Below are 20,157 nucleotides of genomic sequence, written 5' to 3'. Positions count from 1 at the left end.
ACTATAAGGATGGATGTTAGTATATTTGAATCTTTTCCTCGATTCATCCCTCCTATCAGTACTACAATGATTTGTACACTAGAGCAAGATATGAGGCAGACAGATTGAACCTCCCTTCTGCACAACCCTTTAGTGCTCTGTGCATAATATGATGATTTAATAAACATTTGATACTTATAAAAACAATGATGTCAGTTTCTTTTAAAAAATGTCAGTTTCTATAACTATACAATCAAATGTTTGGACAAAACAATTTATTGTTTTTGATCTCTGATACTTGATGATTCCTTCAACCACTTTTCAACTTCATACATGTGGTCATGGTTATCATATGACATGAATATCTTTCTTGATACTGGCATGAATCACATTCTAATGTAATTCTATCACTGTTCAAACCAATACTTCCACCTCATAAAAAGCTAACTATGTGCTTCTATTCAAGATTGGAAGGAAAGAATAAACCTACCACAAATAGCAATAATATGCTCTTTTGGCCACCACTTCTTTTTTCATTTCCCCCCATGTAAACACTACACATTCTTCTTTTGACAACATGTTCTTTCTTTTGGTAACCACCAAAACTGTTTCAAATTTATTTTCCTGAATGTATATCCAGCTTTCTGGCTATGTACTGTGTAAATGGAGCAGCTAGTCACTTACCTCTCCAAATTATAGTCATTCCTAGATTCAACAGTATTCTAACATTGGCTGGTGGTGAGGGGAAATTAAAAGTGGTCTATATCAAAAGATCAATCCTTTTCCACTTATACCTATTGAATGATATTTGATCATTCATTTCCTACCCTGCCTTATATGCACTGTAATCCAGAAAGGTTATTTCCTAACTTCTGCTTTTCCTTTTAGTGGTTCCCCTTCATAAATTCAATTGTTGTGCTCTTTGGTCTAATATCCTTTCACAGGACACATGGTGATTACATAAATTGAAAATAAATCCCACTTATGAGAAATAAATACTATCTAGATAATCTATATAGCAGTGATTTTTATCATTCATAGAAAAATATAAATTACACTTACATTTCTGTGTAGTATTTTCCTCATTAATGGCTATGAATTTTAGGCTTTCTTTTAAATTTTGGCTAATAAAATATCCATAGTAAATTGGAATGGAACAGTTTTTGTTCTCTACATCTTCCTGAGTGATGTTTTCTCAAGTCTGAAGTGTGAGATTCAGGAGAGATCATGGAAATTGGGAGAGATTCAATTTCTGGAAAAATCTATGGATTTCTATCAATGTGAAGTTTATCAGAGTTTCTATCTGACTAACTGTAAAGACTATAATCTTAATTATAGTCAATTTCCATGATCTCTCCTGAATCTCACACTTCAGACTTGAGAAAACATCACTCAAAATGTCTTACATAAGAAAGTCAATTGTTACTAATTTTTTCTGGAGACTTGAGTTTGGTGAATATGACCCTAAAATCACATCATCTTATGAGTGAGAGTCACTTTGTCAGGTGATGCAGAATGGAAGCTGAGACTTAAGGAGAAATTACAGCATTGTTTGGAAATGAAACAATAACATTTCTATTAAGGATGAAACATTTAGTGAATATTAGCTGAGCAATAAGGAAAAACCAATCTGAGGATGCATTTAAAATAACTCAATATTTGAACAATCAAAGGACTCTGGAAAAGCTTGTTTAAAGAGTAACAAGATAAAAATGCTGTCCACCACAAACAAAGGAACTGGCCAAGACCTATAAAAGGCCCAAGTGGAATAAGCAGCTCTCACTCAGAAACTCCACTAAGCAACCCAACTCTCAACCCAGCTCCTGACCATGGCCTGCTGCTCCACTAGCTTCTGTGGATTTCCCACCTGCTCCACCAGTGGGAACTGTGGCTCCAGCTGCTGCCAGCCTAGCTGCTGTCAGACCAGTTGCTGCCAGCCAACCAGCTGCCAGACCAGCTGCTGCCAGCCAACTTGCTGTCAGACCAGCTGCTGCCAGCCCAGCTGTGGGACTGGCTGTGGCATTGGTGGTGGCCAGGAGGGTGGCAGTGGAGCTATGAGCTGCCGAGTCAGGTGGTGCCGCCCTGACTGCCGCGTGGAGGACACCTGCCTGCCCCCCTGCTGCGTGGTGAGCTGCACACCCCCAACCTGCTGCCAGCTGCACCATGCCCAGGCCTCCTGCTGCCGCCCATCCTACTGTGGACAGTCCTGCTGCCGCCCAGCCTGCTGCTCCTACTGCTGCCAGCCCACCTGCTGCCAGCCCACCTGCTGCCAGTCTACTTGTTGAAAACCTCATTCTAAAGGAATCCTGAGAAACCGGTACTTCAAAATGAGCCAATGTAGAGTCCCAACAACATCTGAGCTCTAATACTCAAAATCCAGCTTGCAAACTCTTATCACATGGCTACATAATTTTCCTAAGATGTGAATTAATTTATAATCGAAGACCAAAAATATTTCATAAACGTCGATATGAACAGAAGTCCTACAAGTTTAAGAGAAATATGTAAAATTTTACTATAAATGTCTGAAGCAGCTCAACAGCTCTTTGGAGTTGGGATTTAATAAAATTTTTATTCTTCAGTGATGTAGTCATTGTTGGAGCTTTCTTTTCTTTGGAATTTTTTATTGCTATTGGGGTACTTGGATTTTTCAAAATCTCAATAACTATGCTATGACAGTATGGTTTTTCTTAATTTTTGTCCTGTTATAAAGGTCTTTGAAAGATGGTTTTTCTTTGTTTTACCATTAAATAGTCTAATATCTGCAGCCAAAATCTATGATTAAAAGAATCTATCAGAAAAAAAAAAGAATCTATCAGTATTTAAGAATTATTCCCCAAGGTCCTCACATATGCAAACTGATGGGCTAGGTGTTCCAGAAGATCAATTTTACAAAAAGGAATTTTTATGTCATTTAGCTTCTTGAGGTGTTACTAAATCTTTTTATTTCAGTCACATGACTCAGTGTACAATTCTTTCAATTATCAAGGGTATAAAAGGGTAATACATAATTGGAAAGACAGTAAACATAAGATTTCAAATTACTAGCATAAGATGTAAAGGCATCCTGAGTTCTTGTCACTACTTGGTAACTAAGAATCTATGGATTCTTGAGCAAGGCCTTTTGCCTGCCTGGGCACCAGTTGAAAGCCTGGAAAATAAGAGAATTGACTTTCATTGCTTACAACATCCCTCTCAGGCAGAGGATAGATTATTTCCTAAACAGGTAATAATGCACTGACAATTAGTCTCTTCAGATACCCAATAGGGAAAAAGTATTCAGTGGTCAAATAATGTTGCATGCATTTTCACCATTTTAAGGTTTATATAAAGCACAATAGAATATTAAAGAAAGCTCTAAAACTATTATTCCCAAGTTGATTTAATCAGGGAATCTTCCATTTATTTATTATTAACTAACATCCTGTAACACTAGTATTCTTCAAAATATACTTTGGAAAATGATGAAAGGGAATTTCAACTAATGTTTCTCTAACATCTATACAGTTCTTTCATGTATTGTTAAGTAGAAAACAAATATTCATTACAGGAAGGGTTTAAGCAAGCATGATACTGGCATTCACTATGTCCAGTCTTATTCTAATCTCCAGAGAGAGAGGTCTAGAATGAAGCATGGATGAAATAAAAAAACACATAGTAAGACCTTCCATTTTAATGGATAAAATCAAAGTGGTAAATGAGTGGCAGGAGATAAAGGGAAATGGGGAATGATTACTAAAGATTATTAGCTGATGAAAAAGTTTTTAAGCTAGAGAAAGGAATGGCGGTTGCAAAACATTATGGATGCACTAAAAGTCATTCAATTGTACATTTTAAAATGGTTTAGTATACATTATGTGAATTTCACTTCAACTTAAAAAACTAAGTCAAAGGCATGGGGTTTCCACTAACACGACTTACCAGCATTAGAAAAAAAGCACCACCTTTAGGTAGACACAGTCTATAGAATATACAGCTTACTGAGCCTATAGGATCTTTGTGTGAAAAAGGCTCTCCCTCCTCTGAGAGGACAGAGCCTCCCATCAGGGCACAACCTACACATTCATACACAATGTGTCTAAAACATGTTCAACACTCTACGTCCCTCATATACCACTCTCTTAGCTTCCAACAGATTAGGAAGACTTAGGTTGGATGCACCTTTTACTTAGAAGGGCTTCAGCTTGAAGCACCAAAAGAGCCAAGTGGACATGCAGAAGAGAAGAAGATCTTATTACTTGATATAGAATAAAAAATGGGGGATGTTCAACTGGTTGGCATATCAACCATATCTTATCACTCAGGAAAGTAAGGCAGAGGCAACTGAATTAGAGAACTAGTAAAATGGACTTTAAGGAATTGAGAGAAGCCCCAAAATTTACAATAAGAAACTCAGAACCTTGATCTCTTAAAGAAAAATAACTCAATATATAAGTATCTATAAACAGAAGGTAAACATTCAATAATAAAAACATAAGGGAAGGGAGAAGAAATGTGTGGGAAATATCAGAAAGGGAGACAGAACGTAAAGACTGCTAACTCTGGGAAACGAACTAGGGGTGGTAGAAGGGGAGGAGGGCGGGGGGTGGGAGTGAATGGGTGACGGGCACTGGGGGTTATTCTGTATGTTAGTAAATTGAACACCAATAAAAAATAAATTAAAAAAGAAAAAAAAACAGAAAAAAACAAACAAACACATCCTTTCTTCTTTTGGTACTACTGTGTCTGGGCCCCATCACTTAAATGAAGTAATGAAAACCAAAGAGAATAAGCAAAGTAATAAAATAGTTTTAAATGTAAAATGACTGGCATTCTTTTCTCAAAGAAGACCACAGATAGAGATATCCAGCATTTAAACAGGACATAAAATCTACACAGAAACATCATGAATGATTATAACTTCTTACTCTATTTGTATGAGAACCAATCAAGAAGAAATGGATTTAAGCGGTAGGAGAAAATAATTTTATTTTCTTAATTTATTTGGGAAGGTAAGGGAATGTTCAGATTTGTCTGTGGCAGAGGAGTAGAATTCTCAAATTTTAAGTGTCATACCTTATGTGATGGTTAATCTTATGTATCAACTTGACTGGTTTAAAGGAGATATGGTTTAAAAGAGAGCTGGTAAAACATGATTCCTGGGTATGTCTGTGAAGGTGTTCACAGAAGGAATTCACATATGAGTCTGCAGAATGAGTAAAGAAGATTGTCTTCACCAATGTGGGTGGGTATCATCTACTCCATTGAGACCCGGAATAGAACAAAAAGGCAGAGAAAGGGTGAACTGTTCTATAGCTCAAGCTGGGACATCCATTTTCTGCCTTTAGACTTCACTGCTCCTGGTGGGACTTCTCAGGCTCCATATCTGTGTGAGCCAATCCCTCACAATAAATACACACACACACACACACACACACACACACACACACACATCCTATTAGTTCTGTTTCTCTGGAGAACACTTACTAGAACATCTTATTCTTAATAATTCTCTGAAGGCAATTAAAGCCCAGAAACATGAAAACTGAGTTAAGTTTTGCACCAATGTTAGATGCTAAAAACAGTGCCACACCAGAAAAGTACAGAAATAGAGATTTAACCAACAACATTACTATCTCCAGTGCCTTTATCAGGAGGTATTTCAACTCCTCAAACATCTGAATTGTTTGCAAGGGGAGATAAATGTTTTTAGTATCAGAGATTCTACTGAATTTAAATATGAATTAAATAGCTCCTGAGATTGTAATGGTGACAAACCTACATATTCCAAACATCCAAGGTGGAAAAATTAGCTAATCAAAGAATCTGTGATGTAGATTTGCTTAAGGAGAGGAGGCAAAAAATTCACATACCTTTTAACTCAAAATTTGATGTGGGATTTGAAAGTGTCTTAATTTTGACTTGGGAAGAATTATGATCTTAACTCAAAACTGTCATTTCTGGAGAAGCAGGACTGAACACCTGGTATTCTGATTCAACCTGTATAAGTAGCATTTTAAAATTCATTTCCCTATAATAGAATCCATACTCAACAGAGACCAGGTCACCTTTCATTGCACCTGCACAAATTCAATTATATTAGCTTTCAGTGAGTTGGACTAGTTTCTAATATGTACAGTAAACTGCATATTGCAGATCTAACACACATGCTCCAGTGTTAATACACTGAGTGTGATTTTTATGCAGTTAAGGACATTTAAACTATAGGACATTCTAATATCAAAATTTAGATAAAGTCACAAGTCAAATAGGTTAATAACCTTTTTAGCACTTGAGATTTTCTTGAAATGTGCTTATTATATAGTTAAAAAAATAAAATTTTCAGAGAAGCCTCTAATTGTGTTGTTACTTACCCTAAATGCTGCCTTTCTTCCTTTGACTCTAAAAAAAGTTTGAAAGTGGGCCACATTTTTACATCTTTTCTTACCCTTTGATTTTCTCTACAACAATTGCTTACATTTGGAAAACAGAGCATTTTTTAAGATTTTATTTATTTAAGAGAGAGAGTGTGTGCATGTGTGTGAGAGAGAGAGAAAGAGAGAGAGAGAGAGGGAGAGATCACAAGCAGGGAGGAGGGCAGAGACAGAGGGAGAAGCAGACTCTCCACTGAGCAGGGAGTTCAGTGTCCATCCTAGGACACTGGGATCATGACCTGAGCAGAAGGCAGAAACTTAACCGACTGAGCCACCCAGGCACCCTGGAAAAAAGTATTGACTATAGTGGTTGAAAGAGTTTAGTCTGGAGTCAGATGATGTGGGTTCAAATCTCAGATTCAGGGCAGCCCAGGTGGCTCAACGGTTTAGCGCTGCCTTCGGCCCAGGGCATGATCCTGGACACCCGGGATCAAGTCCCACATCGGGCTCCCTGCATGGAGCCTGCTTCTCCTTCTGCCTGTGTCTCTGCCTCTTTCTCTCTCTCTCTGTCTCTCATGAATGAATAAATAAAATCTTTAAAAAAATTCAGATTCACCACTTCTTGCTGTGAAACTAGGCAAGAGATGTAAATCTGTTTGAGGCTCAGTTTCATTACATGGATGATGGGAGTAGCTATAGGCGTGGCTCATGGGATCGCAGTAAAAATTAAATGAACTGATACAGGCAAAGTAGTCAGAACCATTTGGGCACCCAAGTGCTCCAGAAACTGTGATCAGTAACAATTCATCCACATTTCTCAGTCACCCAAAAAGCATCCCTTTCTGGCCAGCTGGATCACTTTGTTTCATGGTCAAATTGAAGATAAGAAAGATAAATGGGCAGTAGTTGACATCAGGGCCATGTTGCTGGGAATTAAACTGTCATGTGAGGCCCAAGAGCTCGATTATTAGGATCAACATTGAGTAATACTGACACTCCTTAAAGATGAGGCATTATTGGTCATTGCCCATTATTCTTAGGGCAATGACCAAATTTTAACAAATATGAGGGACTGTGGGATGTGTAGCCAATGAATGCCAATGATTACTTGACTGTGGTAAAGAATACTAATTGTAGACCAAATAAAATGAACTTTAAAAGCCTTTTAGAGGTTGAAAAATAACTCAGGAACAGGGAAATTATTATTCAGAGACAGATTATTTATACACAGACAAGAAAGAGATTTTGAGAATTATGTAAATCATAGCTAGCCAAGCCTTATAAAAGGCCCAGCATGGAAGTCACTACCAAATCTCAAAAACTTCTCTTAGCAACCCAGCTCTCAACCTAAGTTCTGACCATGGCCTGCTGCTCCACTAGCTTCTGTGGATTTCCCACCTGCTCCACCAGTGGGAACTGTGGCTCCAGCTGCTGCCAGCCTAGCTGCTGTCAGACCAGCTGCTGCCAGCCAACCAGCTGCCAGACCAGCTGCTGCCAGCCAACTTGCTGTCAGACCAGCTGCTGCCAGCCCAGCTGTGGGACTGGCTGTGGCATTGGTGGTGGCCAGGAGGGTGGCAGTGGAGCTATGAGCTGCCGAGTCAGGTGGTGCCGCCCTGACTGCCGCGTGGAGGACACCTGCCTGCCCCCCTGCTGCGTGGTGAGCTGCACACCCCCAACCTGCTGCCAGCTGCACCATGCCCAGGCCTCCTGCTGCCGCCCATCCTACTGTGGACAGTCCTGCTGCCGCCCAGCCTGCTGCTCCTACTGCTGCCAGCCCACCTGCTGCCAGCCCACCTGTTGTGAGCCCACCTGCTAAAAGCCAGGTTGTTGATTTTTGATTTGAAGTTTCAACTTCCAAATCAATTCATGAACTAATTTTCTCTTCCACTAATCATGGACCACTAACAAATTCTTGAACTTTTATTTGGATTTTGTTGTGGGGGATACCACACATTTGGGCCTCACAGATCTATCTGATTCCATTCAATTCTGGAAAGACCTCATTCTCCCCACTGAGGTTGCCAAAATATAAATTTAACTCAAGAAATTGCCTTCAGGACGCATGTGAATTTACTCTCTATGACTCAGTGCCACCGATGCCACAGAAGAACCATCTGTCCTTCTCAGATATGTACACCTCCTCTATGCCACCATTCTGCAAGCTGCAGTTTTTATGAAAGGGAATTAATATACCAAGGTCTATTAAATTTTATTTGGTGCAACAAACATACCTATTCTTCTTCATTGAGTGTGTTCTTTATATGTATTTCATAAAAAGTCACTAAAGATTTTAGTCTGTTTTGGATATCCCACATTGCTGTCTAGGAAATTTAATCAGATCCAATGGATGTTAATCCCCATAGAAAGATAAAGCAAAGGCAGTTATATAGGGCCTCAGAAGTGGCACAGGCTCTATTTCCAAATCTTGACCTCACAAAATGTTTCCATAGAGTTACAGAAATCGGGAACTCTGAATCCAGAGCCAGAATATGATGTATTTTTTTCAAGTCTATTAGAGGAATGCTCTTTCAGGCTATCTTCAAACTGTGGTAACATAAACTAGTATATTACACTCTTCCATTTATATGTAGCCTTGAAGAGTAAAGCAAGAGAGCTATAAGTTAGGGAAGACTCTCTGAGGAAATATACTTTTGGTTAGATAGAAAATTTTACTTTTCTTTTTCCAGTTTCTAAACTGAAAGTGAAGATAATAACGTAACGAATTTGGTTTAAAATTTTCAAAAAATAAAAAATAAAATAAAATTTTCACTTAGAAATACATACATTTATTATACATACACATGCATTTATACATACTACACAACAAATGTAAGTTTAACATACAATGAATGTACACATATTTAAATACAGCATCAGGAAATGCTTAATAAATCTGGGCAGATTTTAGACAATGATTAGGATTAATTTGTGGTTTCTTGAAATTAGAACTGGAGGAAGCCAGGGGCTCCTGGGTGGCTCAGTCAGTTAGGCGACTGACTCTTGGTTTCAGCTCATGTTGTGATCTCTGGGTCAGGGGATCAAGCCCTGCACTGGGCTCTGGGCTTAACTCAGAGTCTGACTGGGACTCTCTCCTTCTCTTTCTGCTCCTCCCTCCTGCTCTGTGTCTGTCTGTCTGTCTGTCTCTCTCCCCCTCTAAAATAAATAAATAAATCCTTTTTTAAAAAGAACTGGAGGGAACTGAAGTTAATTCTTTTCTATTAAAAATACTTTAGTTAAGATTTTTTTAAAATATTTTTTATTGGAATTTGATTTGCCAACATATAGTATAACACCCAGTGCTCATCCTGTCAAGTGCATCCCTCAGTGCCCGTCACCCAGTCATCCTATCCCCCTGCCCACCTCCCCCTCCACTACCCCTTGTTCGTTTCCCAGAGTCAGGAGTCTCTCATGTTCAGTGAAAATTAATAAGACAGGAAACAACAAATGTTGGAGAAGACGTGGAGAAAGAGGAATCCTCTTGCACTGTTGATGGGAATGTGAACTGGTACAAGCCACTCTGGTAATCTGTGTGGAGGTTCCTCAAAGAGTTAAAAATAGCACTGCCCTATGACCCAGCAATTGCACTACTGGGGATTTACCCCAAAGATACAGATGCAGTGAAAAGCTGAGACACCTGCACCCCAATGTTTATAGCAGCAATGTCCACAATAGCCAAACTGTGGAAGGAGCCTCAGTGTCCCTCAAAAGATGAATGGATACTTTGGTTAAGATTACAATGCTTTATTCTTTCAAGGGTTAATGGAAATCAAGTTTGGAAAGCATGAAAAAGGATAACGTGTAATCAGAGAATCAGTTTTCCCAACATTTCCTCTAGAGATCTGATCCAACCCAGAAGACACCCTTTAACAACAGAACAAAAATGGAAATGTTTTGTCTTCTTGTTCCTTTGATTTTAGCTACTGACCATTTTCAGGTAGCACTACCTAAGAGCTCCTTTTGAGAAAAAAGTATAAAGTAAAATGACAAGTGAGTTGGGTAGAATGCAAATTTGGCTGTTTATCACTACAATACACTGCCCATCATTCATTCCTTCCTTGATTCAACAAGCATTTACTGAGTGCTCACATTCAGGATGGTGCAGAAGGCACTACCTAGAATACTAAAATGGATCAGACATGGCAGATCATGCCCTTAAGGAATGAAGGATATGGTAGAGCAATTACACAATTTTAGCCCAGGGGTGTCTGAGAGATCATCTCATTTTGCAGATGAATAAACCAATGTTCAGAGGGATTAAGTGACTTTTCTGAGGTCACAGAATCACTTAATGGTAGAACTAGTTTGAGAAGCCTGCTTAGTTTAATTAGTTCAATTTAGTTCTCATAATCACCTAAAGCTGGACTCCTTTAAAGTCCCCTATTAGCTTAAAATTCTATGATTTTTTTTTATTCAAAAGCACCAACTAAAAACAATTGAGGATTTATCAACAGGGGGATGATTGAATAAAGTGTGGTATGATCATAGTCTGGAATATTGCATAGCTGTTTAAAAGAATGACTAATACATATGAGATATGCAAAAAAAATTAGATAACCTAGATAAAATGGATAAATTCCTAGAATCACATAATCCATCATGAATCATAAAGAAACAGAAAAATCTTAAATCTATCTATGAATCATGAAAAATCTAGAAAAATCTGTACAGATCCGTAACTAACAAGGAGATTAAATTAGTAATAAAAAACCTCCCAACAAATAAAATCCAAGTACCAGAAGCTTCACTGGCAAATACTACCAAATACTTAAAGAAGAGTTACAACCAATCATCCTCCAACTCTCCCAACAAAATAAATAGGAGGGAACACTTCCAGACTCACTCTATGAGGTTAGCATTACCCTGATACCAAAGCCAAAAACACTATGAGAAAACTAGAAACCAGTATCCCTGATGAATATTGATGCAATATTCCTCAACAAAATACTATCAAACAGAATTCAACAGTACAGTAAAAGGATTATATACACCATGACCTAGTGGGATTTTATCTTAGAATGTAAGGATGGTTCAACAGACAAAAATCAATGAATGTAATACATCACATAACAGAACAAAGAGGAGAAAACACATGGTTATCTCAATAGATGGAAAAAAAGGATTTGATGGAATATAACACTTTCATAATAATAATAAAAAAAAAACAGAAAACAAAACCACTCAACAAACTAGGAGTGGAAGGGAACTACATCAGCCTAATAAAAGCCATATATGAAAGCCCACACTAACATCATACTCAGTGGTAAAAGACTAGAAAGCTTTTCCTCTATATCAGGAAAAAGAGGGACACCTGGGTGGCTTAGTGGTCAAGCATCTACCCTCAGTTCAGGGCTTGATCCCAGGGTCTTGGGATCAAATCCCACATCAGGCTCCCCACAGAGAGCCTGCTTCTCCCTCCGCATATGTCTCTGCCTCTCTCTGTGTGTCTCTTATGAATGAATGAATAAAATCTTTTAAAAAAAGATTAGTAAAAAAGAGAAGGGTGCCCACTTTTATTTATTCTATTTATCATAGTACTAGAAGTTCCAGCTAGAGCAATTAGACAAGAAAAAGAGGCAAAAAGCTTCCAAATAAGAAAGAAAAAAGTAAAACTGTCTCTACTTGCAGATGACATGATATGATATATAGAACACCCTAAAGATTCCACCAAAAGAAAAAAATTAGAAGAAAATGATTAGAACTCATCAACAAATTTAGTAGAGTTGCAGGATAAAAAATCAATATACAAAATCAGCTACATTTTTATATACTAACAACAATCTATCAGAAAGAGAAATTAATTAAAAAAATTAAAAAAGAAAAAAAGAAAAAAAGAAAGAGAAATTAAGGGGCCTGGGTGGTTCTGTCAGTTAAGCATCAGACTCCTGATTTCAGCTTAGGTCATGATCTCAGGGTGGTGAGATGGAGCCCCACATTGGGCTCTGCACTAGGCATGGAGCCTGTTAAGATTATCTCTCTCTCCTTCTCCCTCTGCCCCTCCTCCCTGCTCTCTCTCTTGCTCTCTCTCTAAAATAAAAACGTAAAAGTAAATAAAGATAAATTTTTTAAAAAAGAAAGAAATTAAGAAAGCAATTCCATTTATAATAGCATCAAGAAGAATAAAATACTTAGGAATAAATTTAAACAAAGAGATGAAAGATCTGTGTACTGAAGACTAGAAGGCATTGATGAAAGAAATTAAAGAAGGCACAAATATATGGAAAAGTATTCCATATGTATAAGTTAGGAGAATCAGTACTATTAAAATGCCCATACTACTCAAAGCAATTTACAGATTCAATGTGATCTCTATCAAAATTCTAATGGTATTTTTCACAGAAATAGAAAAAAAACATCCTAAAATTTGTATGAAACCATAAAAGGTTCTGAATAGTAAATCAATCTTGAAAAAAAGGAACAGAGCTGGAGGCATAATACTTCCTGATTTCAAATTACATTATACAGCTACATTAATCAAAATAGTATGATACTCACATAAGGCAGTAATATAGACTAGTGAAATAGAAGAAAAGTCCAGAAAGAAACCTCTATATAAGGTCAAATAATTTTTAATGAGAGTATCAAGACCATTCAATAGGGAAGGAGACTCTTTTCAACAAATGATGCTGGGAAAAGCAGATATCCACATGCAAAAGAATGAATGTGGATCCTTACATCATACACAAAAATTAAGTGAAGATGGATAAAAAACCTAGAGTTAGGAGCTAAAACTGTAAAACTCTTAGAAGAAAAAATAAGGGGAAAGCCTCATGACATTAGATTTGGCAGTGATTTCTTGGATATGACACCAAAAGCATATACAACAAAAGTAAAAAACACATAAATTAAACTATATCAAAATTTAAAACTTCTGTGCATCAAAGGATCAATGAACAAAATGAAAATTCAATCTACAGATTAGGAGAAAGATTTGTGAATCATATATATGATAAGAAACCAATATTTAGACTATATAAAAAACTCCTACAACTCAACAGCAATTGAAAATTGGGCAAAGGACATGAATGAATGGACACTTCTCCAAAGAAGATATACAAATAGCCAACAAACATTTGAAAAGACATTTCACGTCACTAGTCATTACAGAAATGCAAATCAAAACCACAACTGATAAACAACCTCATACCCACAAGACTGTATAGTCTCAAAAAAAAAAAGTGCTAGCAAGGATGTGGAGAAATTGGAACCCTTGTGTACTGTTGGTAGAAATGTAAAATAGTGCAGCTACTATGGGAAACAGTATGGCAGTTACCAAAAAAACTAAAAATAAAATTACCATGTAACCCAGCAATTCCACTTCTAAGTATATACCCAAAGAATTTAGAGTATGATCTTGAAGAGTATATTTGTACACCCAAGTTCATGGTTATATTAATCATAACAGCCAAAAGGTTGGAAGCAGCCCAAATGTCCATCAATGGATAAATAGATAAACAAACTGTAGTATATACATCCAATGGAACATTATTCAGACTTAAAAAGGAAGGAAATCCTGATATATTCTATAACATGGGTGAATCTTGAGGACATTATGCTAAGTGAAATAAGCCATTCATAAAAAAGACATATTGTGTATGATTCCACTTATATGAGGCACCTATGTTGGTCAAATTCATCAATACGGAAAGTGAAAAAGTGGTTACCAGAGGCCTAGGGAGAAAAGAATGGAAAAGTTGTTCTTTAATGGACAGTTTCAGTTTTGGAGGTTAAAAAGACTTCTAGAGATTGCACACCAAAGTGAATGTGCTTCAGCCTAGTGAACAGTGCACTTAAATGGTTACTATGTTAAATTTCATATTATATGTATTTTATTATAAGTACAATTTTTTAAAAGATTTTATTTATTTATTCATGAGAAACACAGAGAGGAGAGAGAGAGAGGCAGAGACACAGGCAGAGGGAGAAGCAGGCTCCATGCAGGGAGCCTGAAGTGGGACTCGATCTCGGATCTCCAGGATCACGCCCTGGGCTGAAGGCGGCACTAAACCGCTGAGCCACCCGGGCTGCCCCACTATAAGTACAATTTTTAAAAAATAAGTACATATAGACCCCATTATTTACTTAACTAAATATATTTATGGTTTATGTCTGCAAAAGCAGGGAGAAGTGTCAAAGAATATGCACCAAACTGAATATTTATTATTTCTGAAGTACTAGTTTTGGATCAGATGGATGTTTTGGGAAAGAGAGGAAAAATAATAATTTTTTTATGCACCTGTGTACTGTTTGACTTGTTAAAACACGTATTCATCACTGAATTTTATTTTTAATTTAGTAGAGTCAGAAAACAATCTACTAGCAAAAGTCATTAAAGGTTTCAACTGGGAATATGTACACTGATGGTTGAAGGCAAAAATACTGGTTAGAGCTCTTAGTGTCCTATAACTTGCACAAACAGATCCTAGGAAGGCATAGTTCTTTTGGATGTTGATTAATTTGGATAGTTCATGTTTTGATGACCCTAATATCAGCCATTCCAAATCTGAACAAATTCTTTTTATGAAGTCCTGATCCCTAATTTAATGATCACTTAGGAAGAAAATGTTCAGTTTAGATAAACTCGGTCTCAAGGTTAACAAAGGATAGGTATGATAAAGCAAACCAGGGTTAGCCCAACTCTAGTCTGTCATGTGATTTGCATAAAGAGGTGTTGCTCTGATTGGCTTCCATAATGATCCAGAGAGCAAAGACAAAACATAATGAGATCTAATTGAATAATGACCAAGCAGTCTATTGAAATGCTATTTATAACTTTCTAAACAACTCAAGTATCAGCCAATCAGAGACTTACTTTGCAAATGGTATCAAGGAACAATGCTGAATGTTAGGGAAATAGGCAGCTCTAGGAAATATATAAAAGGCCAGATGTAGAAGGCGCAGCCAAAACTCAAAAACTTCTCTTTAACAACCCAGCTCTTAACCTAAGTTCTGACCATGGCCTGCTGCTCCACTAGCTTCTGTGGATTTCCCACCTGCTCCACCAGTGGGAACTGTGGCTCCAGCTGCTGCCAGCCTAGCTGCTGTCAGACCAGCTGCTGCCAGCCAACCAGCTGCCAGACCAGCTGCTGCCAGCCGAGCTGCTGCCAGCCAACCAGCTGCCAGACCAGCTGCTGCCAGCCAACTTGCTGTCAGACCAGCTGCTGCCAGCCCAGCTGTGGGACTGGCTGTGGCATTGGTGGTGGCCAGGAGGGTGGCAGTGGAGCTATGAGCTGCCGAGTCAGGTGGTGCCGCCCTGACTGCCGCGTGGAGGACACCTGCCTGCCCCCCTGCTGCGTGGTGAGCTGCACACCCCCAACCTGCTGCCAGCTGCACCATGCCCAGGCCTCCTGCTGCCGCCCATCCTACTGTGGACAGTCCTGCTGCCGCCCAGCCTGCTGCTCCTACTGCTGCCAGCCCACCTGCTGCCAGCCCACCTGTTGTGGGCCCACCTGCTAAAAGCAAGGCTGCTGATTAATCAAGAATGAAATGGGAAGCTAAATCAGCTGCTCTGATCTCTGAAGAAGTGTTCAATTTTATTCCCATCATGATGTTTCTAAGCCAATCAGAAATAATGAATCTTAATCAGGCCCCTCTTGGATGTGCTGAATTAGCACAGGGAATACATGTATCAATCAGAGTATCTAGATATCCTGCCTTGTTAGAGAAGGCATCAGGGTAGGGTATTTCTTTATTTCAGTGACATCTCCCGTCTCCTCCCTATCTTTTGATCCCTGCATATTTTTAGATTTGCTTTCTCCTTGAATATACCATTAATTTCAAATAAAATGTTTAAATGTGTAAAGCAAACTGAGTTATTTTCTTTTTTCTACCTCTAAGCTTATCCATCTTTAGTTGGAATTCAAGTTAGTTTAGTTGGATTTGCATTTTGATAATAATCTTAAAGCATAAACAAAATCTAAACTGGAAAGATTAAATATTAATTACATTATGCATGAATCCATCAGTAAGTAAAATGTTCCATGCGTTAAATAATCTTTATAGTTATTCAAATACTTAAAATGCCTGGGTGGCTCAGTGGTTTAGCGCCTGCCTTCAGCCCAGGGAGTCTTGCATCGAGCTCCTGCATGGAGTCTGCTTCCCCCTCTGCCTATGTCTCTGCCTCTCTCTGTGTCTCTCATGAATAAATAAATAAAATCTTTAAAAAAATACTTAAAATGCTCTAACCTATTATGATTAGGTCTAGACAATAGACCTAAAGCCACTTTTGGCTAAAAATTTTAGGTTGCTCAAATCTATGGGATTTCCACCTAGATATACCTCTACCATTTTAATCTCCTTGCAGTTAGTTTATACACCAGATGGTTCTCCTTTATGCATGCCTAATATCTAAAGATTATATTACTTACTAAATAGATTTTAAAATATCTACCAGATACTATCTATTAGATGGCATTTTCCAAGAGCATTTAGGTTTAATTCCTATGTCTTAGCCTATTATATTCTTCCCACTGATCCCCAAATTACTCTTCAAATTTCAACTCCCAACACTCACCTCCATTTACTGTAAGTGTGTATAAAGTGTATCTGATCTAAATGAGGGTAGAACAAAAAGCCAGGGAGATTCTCTGTGAGTTCTACCAACACCAATGGTCAGACACATGCATTAGATATCTCAAACTATATATGTTGCACTTTGTAATCCAATTTGAAAGATGTTCTCTTAGGAAGTTAACACAAATCTAGAACAAAAAATACATTTTACCATTTAATTTTTAATTCCTCATTAAGTATTTTAATGCAACATCCAAAATAAAATAGGACAAAATATAGGACACTTTATGTAAAATATTTTCCAAGTTATTTACAAGATCCCAGCACTTACCTCTATCATTTAATTGGCAGCAATGATAGATCAAATGAATTTCAAAGAATATAATAAATGGCGATGCATTCTTCAAAACATCATAAATCCCAGATGGTTTTCCCTGAGACTTGGTTCAACTATTCAATGTAGAAAAATATTTCAGCACTTCCTAGTCTCTTTTGACAATGACAGGGACTCCTCCATGGACGGCGCTACAGCTTGAAAGTTCTATTAAATCATTTGTAAGTGGTCCATGTGTCCATGAATCATGCCTTTTACTCCACCTATTCAAAATCAGATTCAGTGAGCATTTACTGAAGTTCTACCTGAGGCTTAGCACTCTGCTAGATACCTTTATATAAACTATGTCACTTGGTTCACAAGAAAAGATTTCTCATCTAGAACATGAACAATATTTACATATTTCAAACTGATTGAAATCAAAGAAATTATAACAGTAATTTGATGTGATGTTGGAGTAAACTAGAAGCTTTTAGTTACGTATAACCAAAGGTACTCTTCTATTCAGAGGAAGTCCCAATGTCCTAAACTCAACAGAATTCAGTCTATACAGCCAGAAGGAAAAAAATAATAGTTGAAAATAAAAGCACAATTATCCTTAGCCTTAGAGATATGAATAGAGTGTCACGTGGAATAACCACCTCTACAAAATGAGGGTGTTGACATGGAGTAAAATGGACAGACTCTTTGAACATGGAAAACCACAAATGTATTCCAAAGGGCAAAGGACCAATATGAGGAGTTCAAATGAAACTATAAAACGAAGTAATTTCTAAACTGCTGCTCATAATGGGTCATAAGTATTTCAATGTAAGCCAATCAGAGGACCAATGAGGAACAAATTTAAACAAAAACAAGGAAGATATGTTAAGAATTTTATAAATAGAAGCTGGCTCAGATATATAAAAGGCCTGACATAGACCTTACCACCAAAACACCTCCAAGCAACCCAACTCTCAACCCAGCTCCTGACCATGGCCTGCTGCTCCACTAGCTTCTGTGGATTTCCCACCTGCTCCACCAGTGGGAACTGTGGCTCCAGCTGCTGCCAGCCTAGCTGCTGTCAGACCAGCTGCTGCCAGCCAACCAGCTGCCAGACCAGCTGCTGCCAGCCGAGCTGCTGCCAGCCAACCAGCTGCCAGACCAGCTGCTGCCAGCCAACTTGCTGTCAGACCAGCTGCTGCCAGCCCAGCTGTGGGACTGGCTGTGGCATTGGTGGTGGCCAGGAGGGTGGCAGTGGAGCTATGAGCTGCCGAGTCAGGTGGTGCCGCCCTGACTGCCGCGTGGAGGACACCTGCCTGCCCCCCTGCTGTGTGGTGAGCTGCACACCCCCAACCTGCTGCCAGCTGCACCATGCCCAGGCCTCCTGCTGCCGCCCATCCTACTGTGGACAGTCCTGCTGCCGCCCAGCCTGCTGCTCCTACTGCTGCCAGCCCACCTGCTGCCAGCCCACCTGTTGTGAGCCCACCTGCTAAAAGCCAGGTTGTCATTTCCAATTGCCCAGGACACAATATCTCTGGATAGCAGATCTCCTCAATCACCCTTGGGCCATCAGAAGTTCTTAGACTTCCATTTAGGTTTAAGTTATGGAGTTCTAAGTATATGAGTTTTATCTGATTTCATCCTGCACTGAATACCTTGGCTATCCACTGTGGTCACAGAAAAGCTGCAAACCTACCAGTTGGTTATCAAAATGCTTTGGATATACTATTTCTGATTTTTCTGTAGGGTTGAAAACTATTAATATTCTGTGGAATTAATCTTTGAGAACTATCCACAAGTCTAATTCTTTTCCCTGCTTTATAATCTTTTTTTTTTAGTTCTATTTACCTAACATTTTTTCTAACATCAAAGGCACCAGAGTAGAGTCAAGTGACTTTCCTCAGGTGTCATCAGAAAAAATGGAAGCTCTTCACCCAAAATTCACCTTCTAAGAAGTAGGCTAAACTTTTTCATAATTCAACATCTGATTCCAACCCTTTTTTTGCAGGGGGTGGGGATCATAATGATCTTGCCTGTTGGCTGTTTCAATTACACCTGTGATACAGTGTTTTCTGTCATTTCTTAATAAATATTATAACTGGGCAAATAAACCTTAGTCTGTGTTTCTACTTGTACATAGAATGGGTTAACTGTGATAATTTGTGAGTGCCTACTTGGAATAAATACATTTGTTTCTTTTTAAAAGAAACTGAAATCATATATAGTGCATTCATTTATTCATTCTATAAATATTTATTGACCATCACTTCTAAAGCAAGGACTATGGAGATCAGGAAGATGAAGAATTAATTCTTATCCTTGAGGACTTTGCTATGCATTAAGAAAAAGTATATGTGGGAAAATAGCCACAAAAATGTAACAAGATAAACTATATTCTCCTTAGTTGGTAGAAAAAAATCTCCCTGTCTTAGGGAGATGCTTTTGTGGCCACCAAGCTCTGATGATCCAACTTATAACAGGTACATCACATGTGACATACACATTGGCAAACCCAAAACCCCATGAGAAGGATGTAAATAAGTAGACATAAGACAGAAGGATTTTTTTTTTTACTTCAGAAAGGGAGTGAGGATAATAAAGAAGAGAGGAGAGACCCAGTCAGGAGGTCATGAATATTACCCTATGACTTATCCCCATTAAGTTACCAAACTCACACAATACTTAGAATAGGTCAGCTTCCCTATGAATATCAGTGGAAGAGCTGGATTTCATGTGTGGGTTGCTGCAAAAGGCGTTGGAAACAACCCAGGATGCAGACAGAGCAGGGGGGGATCTATAAGAAAGTAATGCCTCGGGAATGCTCAGAAATTGGAAAGGCTCTGGATGGCCATTGCTGTGGAAAGTAATATCTTGGTTATGTAGACCACAAAGAAGACAGAAGGGCCAGAAACAGGATTTCAAAAAGGAAAAAATCACTTTGGGACTAGCAGGAGCTATGTTGGGAGCAACATCTGGAAAGGCTTCACAAGGGAGGTAATC

At 38.3% G+C, this 20,157-nt stretch overlaps 4 protein-coding genes across 4 annotated transcripts; all 4 read left to right on the top strand.

Moving 5' to 3' along the window:
- The first annotated feature begins 1,736 nt into the window (after positions 1-1,736).
- Positions 1,737-2,560, top strand: LOC140606719 (keratin, high-sulfur matrix protein, B2C-like). Its single transcript, XM_072780500.1, has one exon. The coding sequence runs from the start codon at positions 1,809-1,811 to the stop codon at positions 2,262-2,264; it is 456 nt and encodes a 151-aa protein (XP_072636601.1). The 5' UTR covers positions 1,737-1,808; the 3' UTR covers positions 2,265-2,560.
- A 5,099-nt stretch (positions 2,561-7,659) lies between these two features.
- Positions 7,660-8,578, top strand: LOC140606720 (keratin, high-sulfur matrix protein, B2C-like). Its single transcript, XM_072780501.1, has one exon. It carries the CDS (start codon positions 7,693-7,695, stop codon positions 8,146-8,148), a length of 456 nt encoding a protein of 151 aa, XP_072636602.1. The 5' UTR covers positions 7,660-7,692; the 3' UTR covers positions 8,149-8,578.
- A 6,672-nt stretch (positions 8,579-15,250) lies between these two features.
- Positions 15,251-16,131, top strand: LOC140606718 (keratin, high-sulfur matrix protein, B2A-like). The gene has a single exon (XM_072780499.1). The coding sequence runs from the start codon at positions 15,285-15,287 to the stop codon at positions 15,783-15,785; it is 501 nt and encodes a 166-aa protein (XP_072636600.1). The 5' UTR covers positions 15,251-15,284; the 3' UTR covers positions 15,786-16,131.
- A 1,987-nt stretch (positions 16,132-18,118) lies between these two features.
- LOC140606717 (keratin, high-sulfur matrix protein, B2A-like) lies at positions 18,119-19,268 on the top strand. The gene has a single exon (XM_072780498.1). It carries the CDS (start codon positions 18,150-18,152, stop codon positions 18,648-18,650), a length of 501 nt encoding a protein of 166 aa, XP_072636599.1. The 5' UTR covers positions 18,119-18,149; the 3' UTR covers positions 18,651-19,268.
- Positions 19,269-20,157: the final 889 nt, after the last annotated feature.

The sequence above is a fragment of the Canis lupus genome, chromosome 16, assembly GCF_048164855.1.
Source record: "Canis lupus baileyi chromosome 16, mCanLup2.hap1, whole genome shotgun sequence".
NCBI lineage: Eukaryota > Metazoa > Chordata > Mammalia > Carnivora > Canidae > Canis > Canis lupus.
This window is presented reverse-complemented; position numbering and strand designations above follow the sequence as displayed.

Coding starts and splice junctions, on each gene's coding strand:
- LOC140606718 (XM_072780499.1), top strand. CDS start 15,285: ATGGCCTGCTGCTCCACTAGCTTCTGTGGATTTCCCACCTGCTCCACC.
- LOC140606719 (XM_072780500.1), top strand. CDS start 1,809: ATGGCCTGCTGCTCCACTAGCTTCTGTGGATTTCCCACCTGCTCCACC.
- LOC140606717 (XM_072780498.1), top strand. CDS start 18,150: ATGGCCTGCTGCTCCACTAGCTTCTGTGGATTTCCCACCTGCTCCACC.
- LOC140606720 (XM_072780501.1), top strand. CDS start 7,693: ATGGCCTGCTGCTCCACTAGCTTCTGTGGATTTCCCACCTGCTCCACC.